Source organism: Myxocyprinus asiaticus, chromosome 28, assembly GCF_019703515.2.
Source record: "Myxocyprinus asiaticus isolate MX2 ecotype Aquarium Trade chromosome 28, UBuf_Myxa_2, whole genome shotgun sequence".
Taxonomy (NCBI): Eukaryota; Metazoa; Chordata; class Actinopteri; order Cypriniformes; family Catostomidae; genus Myxocyprinus; species Myxocyprinus asiaticus.
Genome location: NC_059371.1, coordinates 25,021,642 through 25,030,514, shown reverse-complemented (window position 1 = coordinate 25,030,514; position 8,873 = coordinate 25,021,642). Strand labels below are relative to the sequence as shown.

General features: G+C 38.0%; 3 protein-coding genes across 3 annotated transcripts in view; 1 reads left to right on the top strand and 2 right to left on the bottom strand.

Annotated features, from left to right (window-relative positions):
- The window catches only part of LOC127419036 (V-type proton ATPase subunit S1-like), a 691,126-nt gene that overhangs the window by 366,236 nt on the left and 316,017 nt on the right, over nucleotides 1-8,873 (bottom strand). The gene's annotated exons all lie outside the window — the stretch shown is intronic.
- On the bottom strand, nucleotides 341-6,409 carry LOC127418510 (tyrosine-protein kinase STYK1-like). The gene is made up of 9 exons (XM_051659100.1): nucleotides 6,393-6,409; nucleotides 5,779-5,954; nucleotides 3,070-3,321; nucleotides 2,750-2,909; nucleotides 2,583-2,678; nucleotides 2,259-2,477; nucleotides 2,053-2,093; nucleotides 1,176-1,272; nucleotides 341-976 (listed from the first exon to the last, which is right to left on the bottom strand). Exons 1-9 carry the CDS (start codon nucleotides 6,407-6,409, stop codon nucleotides 805-807), a joined length of 1,230 nt encoding a protein of 409 aa, XP_051515060.1. The 3' UTR covers nucleotides 341-804.
- The window catches only part of LOC127419027 (membrane-associated guanylate kinase, WW and PDZ domain-containing protein 3-like), a 203,567-nt gene continuing 200,284 nt past the window's right edge, over nucleotides 5,591-8,873 (top strand). Inside the window, exon 1 of the mRNA XM_051660052.1 lies at nucleotides 5,591-6,825. Coding sequence (XP_051516012.1) covers nucleotides 6,519-6,825 — 307 coding nt within the window. The 5' untranslated portion in view covers nucleotides 5,591-6,518. The remainder of the gene's footprint in view (nucleotides 6,826-8,873) is intronic.

Here is an 8,873-nt window from a genome sequence, read left to right as displayed (position 1 = left end):
CTTTTCAAACTATCACCTATTGTTTGGTCTAAATACTTTGAATTGTAATTAATAGTAAAATTTTGACTGCACACATGTAAGTACAGGCATTCTCAGTACTTTAAATGGTTAGTTCACCCCAAAATGAAAATTCTTTCATTATTCATCATTATCATCACCCTCACACCATCCCAGATGTGAATGACTTTCTTTCAGAATAAAAGTAATCTATATGACTCGGTTAAATCCATTTCTTACAGATCAGTTAAGTCCTTTATTTTACTATAAATTCTCCTCCATGCCCAGCAGGTGGCGATATGCACAAAGAATGTGAATTGGCATAAACAAAAGAAAAAGAATGTGAAAGCGGAGATTGATAATAAATAAATACTGATCTCTTTCTCACCTTTCATATCGCTTCTGAAGTCTTATGGATAACGTTTATGCTACCTTTAAATGCTTTTGGAGCTTCATAATTTTGGGAACCATTCACTTACATTGTGAGGACCAACAGAGCTGAGATATACTTCTCAGTATCAGTGTCTACTACACAACACGTGGTGTGGGTGAGAGCACCATTGAGTGTCAGAGAGTAAGCAATTAATCTCAGTTCACCACTAGAGGCCACTGTGCTATTGGCCATTACTGTTTGTTAATCTCTTCATCTTTAATAGTTCCGAAAAATCGGGAGACCTCTATTGATGTTTCGCCGTAATGATGTGATCAGAGCACAGGATGCAAATTACAGTAGCTTAATATGAAATGAAAATGTGCAATTGTGAATGCACTGTATTAATAAGAAATTGGTCTCTGAATGTGGAGAGCTCATGGGGCTAGCCCTGCTTTCCTTCTGTATTCACAGATGTCTATCTGTTGTCCACAGCGATGAGGTCTTGTGTCAGCGAGATATATGTAAGAGTCTAAAAGTCTGATAATGGCAGAATAAACAGGCCGGTCCTTGAAATTCCACATGCAGCAGTACTTAATTAGCTCATATCTGCAAGATATACAAGATGACACCAGATTATTATCATTATTTGGTATCCACTGCTACAATTAGCCACTGAGCATGAAACCAATATTTTTTAGGTGTTCTCACATATCACAGAGAGGAAGACTAGGAAAACAAGGGCAATTTGTTATGCCCTTGTGTTATGAAATTAAAAAAAGCACAGATGAAATGCACAACGGCTTACAATGGAGCTCCACAGTTTTCTGGTCTTTTCATTCTGTAATGGGCTAAAGTTTGAGGGAGCATTTCTGACAGTTCCAGTTCAGGATAGGGAGGAGAGCCTATCAAAAGAGAAGCCAGGCATGTGTAAATACACTGATCAGCCACAACATTAAAACCACTTGCCGAATATTGTGTAGGTGCCCTTCATGCCGCCAACTTGCATCTCAGAATAGCATTCTGAGATGCTATTCTTCTCACTACAATTGTTCAGAGCGGTTATCTGATTTACCGTAGACTTTGTTCATTCGAACCAAATTTATTTAGTTGGTCATTCTCTGTTGACATCTCTCATCAACAAGGCGTTTCCATCCACAGAACTGCCGCTCACTGGATATTTTTTGTTTTTTGGCACCATTCGGAGTAAATTCTAGAGACTGTTGTGTGTGAAAATCCCAGGAGATCAGCAGTTACAGAAATACTCAAACCAGCCCATCTGCCACCAACAATTATGCCATGGTCCAAATCACTGAGATCACATTTTTTTCCCCATTCTGATGGTTGATGTGAACATTAACTGAAGCTCCTGACCCGTATCTGCATGATTTTGTGCACTGCTTTGCTGCCGCATGATTGGCTGATTAGTTAATCGCATGGATGTTTGTTGGTGCCAAATGGGCAGGTTTGAGCATTGCGCTGTTTTAGCGGCACAAGTGGGACCCACACAATATTAGGCAGGTGGTTTTAATGTTGATGTTGATCAGTATATGTTTTGAACACAATGCTTCAAAATGGTCTTTGATGGAAAAAGTATTCAACATATTGTGCTTGCCAAAGTTTCTCAAATTATAACTTCATATCAGAGAAAATATGCAAGATGTAAGATTTTTTAAGAATATTACCCAGGGTTGTGAGCTCATAAAGCAGAATTCCGAAGGACCATCTGAAGGAGTAAGACAGCACAACTTATTAATGCCTTGGTCAACTTACAATGCAGTATGCTATTTTTTTATTTTTTTTTATTTTAAAGTCAGTAGTGTTACCATTAGAAAGCCATTAGTGTATTTTTCTTTGACTGAAAAGAGATAAAATAAGGTGGTAGACTTACACATCACTCCTGTCTGTTAGGGGACATCTCATGATCCATTCTGGGGCTTGCCATTTTAATGGGACATTGGCATCCATGTCCTTGTCAATGTTCCTTGCTTGTCGACTCTGAAAAGCCAAGTCCAATCCAGAGACTTTGACAGAGAACCCTGAACTAATCAACATGTTTCGGGCTGCAACATCCCCATGAACAACTCTATGGTAGGAGTGTAGGTAATCCTAAAGAAATGGACAACACTGAGATGCATGAAACAAACTTAATTAATATTTGTCTTATAGTTACTTTATTTTTATAGAATGAATTTGCAAATGATAAAGACTCCCCAGACCTGCTGCTACCTGTTTAGCTACTAGATAAACAGACCTCTCTGAAAGCCCCTGCAAGTTATCAACTGTCTCAGATCTGTCCTGTTTAGTAAAAGTCGAATTCAGAAGAAAAATCAGTGATATGACTTGCCAGTGCCATGTGCATAGCCTAATCTTTGTCAAAATGTAAGAAGGTTCCCTGGAATGCTTGCCTCCAAAACCAGGTACATGGGTGTCCGGTGAGTCTGGCAGTATAACATTTTCACTATATTCTTATGTTTGCTTACTGATGCAAGGAAAAGGACCAAATCCACAAATTCTTTAGCCTCGTGTTGAGTTGACATGTCTGAAACATGAAGACATGTATAACATTCACTGTCTTTTAAAATCAGTACAATCACAAGACCTCAAAATGTAAGGCCCTCTTCACCTGTCTGAAAAACATTGTCTTTTGAGCATGTGGTAGTGCTGACCAAAGTAGGATAGCCTATATTGACTTATTTTACCTTTTAAACTTTTAATCACTACAGCAGTGGATATGCTGTCTTGTTTTAGCTGACCCTTGCATATGGGTCCATAGTGTCCCATCTGAAAGAGCTCCACCCCTTCAAGAGTGCACTGAGCAGGTATCTCCCATGGACTAAGTGCATCCTGTGCAGACTGAAGAGTCCAAGAGATTGCGCCCAGTGGTACTGGTTCCCCTTCTGAAAGATGGTTGATTAGGCATGACTTCTCATGATATGAAGAGCAGAGAATGGCTCAAATCAAGCATAAAAATTAAAGAACTTCAAGCACATCAAATAGTTTTTGCTTGAGAAGATGAGGAGGAAAGGTGACTTAACTAAGGGTTGCTGACAATACAATCAATTGATCATAGTTGCACAGTTCAAAAAGTTCTTTTTGTAAAATTATTATATGTAAAGTATATTACAGTAAATTTCTTTCTTACTTGAATACAAGAAAGAGCTTTGTTTCAAATATCATGTCATCTTAAATTAGAGGTACTGTATTCTCACACTAAGGCTTAGTCTTAAAAGCTATAGCACTGAAAGAAAAGTGAACTCTTACGTACAACAGACCGGGTCAGAAGAGCTGTTGCACTGCACCTGTACTGCCATAGAGGTGTCCCTTTACCATTTCCCACACCTGGCATTAAAAAAACATAACAGCATAATTTGAACAGAAATCACTTACAAATTGATTACAAATCACACATTTGTTATGTTGGATATTAGAGAGGAGAGATGTTAGGGGCCATTATATCAACAAAATACACCAGAAATGTGCATTGATCGAATCAACTCAATACAGGTGCGGTGCCTCTTGTTCCAAACATGTTTTTCTTATTAAAACAATGTATAGTGTGAAAAACTGAAGAAACTGTATGTACTGTGAGTAGACACCAATGAGTCCTTACCTTACTAGAATGGAGATGATTTGTCTTTAAAGAACACTGGCTGTTTTTGGGAAACACAAGTCACATACTGTATCTCTTGTTCCACCTCAATCTTTAAGCATAGGGTTTGATTTTGACTTTCAGAGCAATGACCGTGTGGGTGACTGCACACTTCAGTTGATGACTGACTGAACACTTTTAACTGTTGCCATGAGCACAGTATTTTGAGTTTTGGTATTGTTTTTTTCTATTTCTTTAATTATGACAGCTCCTATTTTGTAAAGAAGTGTAAATTGTGGAATAGAAGACTTAATTGATTTTCTGCAAATAACACAACCTCTGGGACAGATTACTTTCACACATTTCTCTCTTGAAGTTTTCTTTGCAGAGATGAACTAGAATTCAACAGTAGGTGGCACTATAATACTACACCAAGCCATGCAGCTTGGCCTAATCCAGTTTAACTCCTGAAATAGATAGTTTACAATCATGTTGTATTTTATCATCTGTTTTAAAACTACTGCTCATGCATAAAACATGACATATTTTAAATGAATTCCAGTGTAGCTGTTATATGAGTTGATGTTGTTGTTGCAGAAACAGTGCAAAATGATACATACAAAATACGTTGATGTGTACAAAATGTGTAACAGGTAGTGTGAACTGTGAAGGTACAGGACAGCTGTTCGACACATGGATCCATAATAGCAGACCTATGTTTCTGGCAAAATTATGACGTTTTCGTTGACATTGTTAAGGCCACTTACTAGTGTCAGTCACTGTTGACTATCGAACCCCTCTCTGCAACGTTTATGAAAAATAACTCAAATATAACCATAAAAATGAAGAAATTATGGAAAAAAATGAAAATAATAATAATGAAAAATAATGAAATTACATAATTCTGCAAACTAAAACCTAAAAAACAGGACCCCCTTAAAATATATATATATATATATATATATATATATATATATATATATATATATATATATATATATATATAGATATATATATATATATGACCATAAAAAATAATGAAATGATAATAATAATATTAATAATAATAATGAAAAATAATTAAAATTGTATAATTCTGCAAATCAAAACCTAAAAACGTTCTTTTTAGGTTTCACACAAAAACCTCCCTGCAACGTTATAGGAAGGTTAATTTACGGTTACAAAAATTAAAACCTAAAAAGAACGTCCTTGAACGTCAGGAGTTGGTTCCCCCCCCCCCCCCCCAAAAAAAAGAAAAAAAAAAAGAAAATGAAAATATGACAAAATAATAATAATAATAATAATAATAAAAGTAATGAAATTAAGTAATTCTGCAAAAAAAAACCTAAAAACTGTTATTTTTAGGATGTTCCCTGCAACGTTCTTGGAAGGTTATGAAAATTAAAACCTTAAAAGAGTGTTCTTTTAGCGTTAGAAGTTGCCCCCTCCATTTGGTTATTTATTTAAAAAATACCATACCAAACCAAATTGAAACCATACATACACTTTTAGGGGAACTTTCTGAGATTTTTCCTGGTCTGTGTAAGGGCGCATGCGGTAGGTACTTAAAAGTTGTTAGGGCTGCAAGGAAAATTATATTTCTTCCCAGCCAAAACAATCCTATCTGCATAGACGGTCATGTGGCTTTATGTTTTGTATGGTTAAAATAGGGAAAGCCCGCCCTATCGCTCTGATTGGCTGCCTTTCGCTCGTTCTCTCTGTTTGCGTTGGTGTCAGTGTGCGCCACCGACAGTCAGTGCTCTCATTCGGAGCAAGTAATAAGGTGAAAATGACTACAAAGTTGCAAAGCTGTGCGTACAATTAATGCCCGACAGGACATCGGCCACTGACAGCTCTACGCCTACAACAAAACCCGCATAAGAGGGCGTTTCGCACAGGAACCGAAGGTCGATGGATAGTGGACCATCACCTTTAGTCGGGTATTCCTGATCCAGGTATATTGTTGTTCCTCGTTTCCCGTGCACGCGCCGGTAGCTGATGTAATTGAACAGGTGCGCGAGACTCAAGTTAACAACAGAGTCGCTCTATATCACAAGGGATTACCAACGGATGTGAGTGTCCCCCCCCAAACTGTGTTTCATTCATTAACCGGTGTTACGCATCGTTTCAAGGCTGTATTGTGTTTACGTGCCTGGATAAAGTAGGCGATCCGGCCACGGATGGTACAGCTTCTTATTTCCTGGTCTTTATTTCCTTGAAAGCGTTTGTTGGATCATTTAAAGCTCTATCCTGAAGACAATATTGGGCGATACTACGGGGTGATAAGTTCGGTATAGTGTGAAGCTGCGGTACAATCTCTCTGCCTTGGCTTGAGTTGTTTGTTGTTTTACACGGACAGCTTGAATTTTAGACTCAAAACAGGAATATTCGAGACCCGAGTGATGCTGCCTCTCAAGTTTTGAATCCTTTTACCTTTTCGACCAGGACATGGGAATCAAACCGCTGTGCGTCACCGTGCTCTAAACGCGTTTGTCTTACAAGGAAAAAAAAGGAAATAACCTACTTTCTTAAAAGGCCCATTCACGCGAAGGATAAACCATGTCTAAGACGCTGAAAAAGAAGAAACATTGGTCAGGTAAAGTGCAGGAATGCGCGGTTTCGTGGGGTAACGCCGGGGAGCTGAGCTCCGTGCTGGAGATACTCGGGGGAGCCGAGCACGGAGAGTTCCCGCACCTGGGACAGGTGATGTCGGACGCGTTAGTGTGCCATGTCGGCAGGCTGCCTGGTCCCGGAGATGTGCTACTGGAGGTAAACGGCACGCCTGTGAGCGGACTGACAAACAGAGACACCCTCGCCGTCATCCGCCACTTTCGCGAGTCCATCCGTCTGAAGACTGTGAAGCCAGGTTAGTTTTTTTTTAACCCAATGGTTGCGTTTCAAAACCTAGTGAGCTGCCTTTCAAGACAGCATTATTTTCGAATTTCGAACATTCTTGCACTAAAATACCAGAGAACAGAACGCAAGTGTCTCGAGACGCTCTCTCAAAAGTGGACGTTCTTTTTAATTTGACCCGGCGTCTTCTGCGCGAGACGCGGCGCAACGGTCAAAGACGTCCGTTCAGCGCATGTTTATATAGATAAACAATTGAAAAACAGCGCAGACGGTCGCAGAAACGCGTTCGGTGTGGACGACCCCTTAGATGTTCAAAATGCTGTCTATGTAGGTAGGCATCTGACTGGGTTTTTGAGGCCCAGCCAATTTCAAAACCTTGTATCTTAAAATTACGCAGTTGGCATTTTATAATCTGTCTTTTATTAAATAAGACTCTTAAGGAAAAGTGGATTTTTAACGGAAGCCATTGATCAGTTACCACTCCCAGAAGGAAATTATGACTATCCATCATGGACAGGTTTTGGTACCACTCCTAAGCAGAGATAAATGCTTTCTGTTTGTGGGTAACCACACTGATTTTATTTATCGTGCCGCTAGGTACTTTCTATCTGGAGTTTCAAGGTTTATTTAAGCTGCTAAAGATGAGTTACAAGTGTTCACAGGTGTGTATCTGTTAATGTTGTGTTGTTGGTATGAAATAATGAGGCTTTGCAATAGGCAGTGAGATTTGATCCTTCAGGGCATGCTTAGGATCAGGTGTGTGAAGGTTTGGCTATACATGCCAAATTATTGAGAATGTACTCAGAAATGGTGAAACAGGCCAAAAACGTACTTGTGAGGACATTTGAAGTGGTCCTCACTATTTAAAACGATCATAAATAGGCCAAATCGATTTGCTTCAAATGTAATAATGTCAACAGGTGAGGGTTATGTATACTTCAATGCATACTTTGGGTCTTTAGTGTTCCGGGACCTCGTTAAACCACCTATACCTCCAGATTTTGGAGTTAAAGGAATAGCTCATGCAAAAATGTAAATTTGCTGATCAAATGTATCTGGGTTTCTTTCTACATCAAAACAGAATTTAAGATTTTTAGGATTTCATTTCAGGCCTCCTCCTCTAAACAATGCAAGTGAATGTACTCCATTTTTTTGACGGTCCAAAATGCATATTTAGGGTGCATCAAAATAATCCACACGACTCCAGTCGATAAATAAAGTTTTTCTGAACCCAAACGATTGATTATTTTGAGAAACAAAACAATACTTATATACTTTTTAACTACAAATGTTCACTTCCATACATCTCTGTGATGCACGCTCATGAGAGGGATGACGTAAGCTCGTTGGTAAGATCACGCTTCACGTGGAGGAGGAGGCAGGAAACGCGTCATTGTCTACAATAGAAACTTGCACAGACCAAGCGCTGTTCACAAACCAAAACAGTCCAAAACAATTTCAAAAAATATTAAATAAAATAAAAAATAATTTCCAAATAATAATAAAAAACAATGTAAAAAATGATGCGCTTCCTGCCTCCTCCTCCACGTGACCTTACCAATGAGCTTACGTCATCCCTCTCATGAGTGCGCATCACAGATGTATGGAATTTGTAGTTTAAGTATATAAGTATTGTTTTGTTTCTAAAAATAATCAATTGTTTGGGCTCAGAAGAACTTTATTTGTCGACTGGAGTCGTGTGGATTATTTTGATGCACCCTAAATATGCATTTTGGACCTTCAAAAAATGGAGTACATTCACTTGCATTGTTTAGAGGAGGAGGCCTGAAATGAAATCCTAAAAGTCTTAAATTCTGTTTTGATGAAGAAAGAAACTTTCATTTTTGGGTGAACTATTCCTTTTAAGCCTACACCTCTTTAATATTCCTAAACCATTCTCTTCTAAATAGTGTAAAAAAAAAAAAAAAAGAAATGCATAAAAAAAAAAAAAGTTAAATAAAAATAAAATAGTCAAAATTGCAATATATATATATATATATATATATATATATATATATATATATATATATAAATAATATTATAACTACTTAATTACCAAAA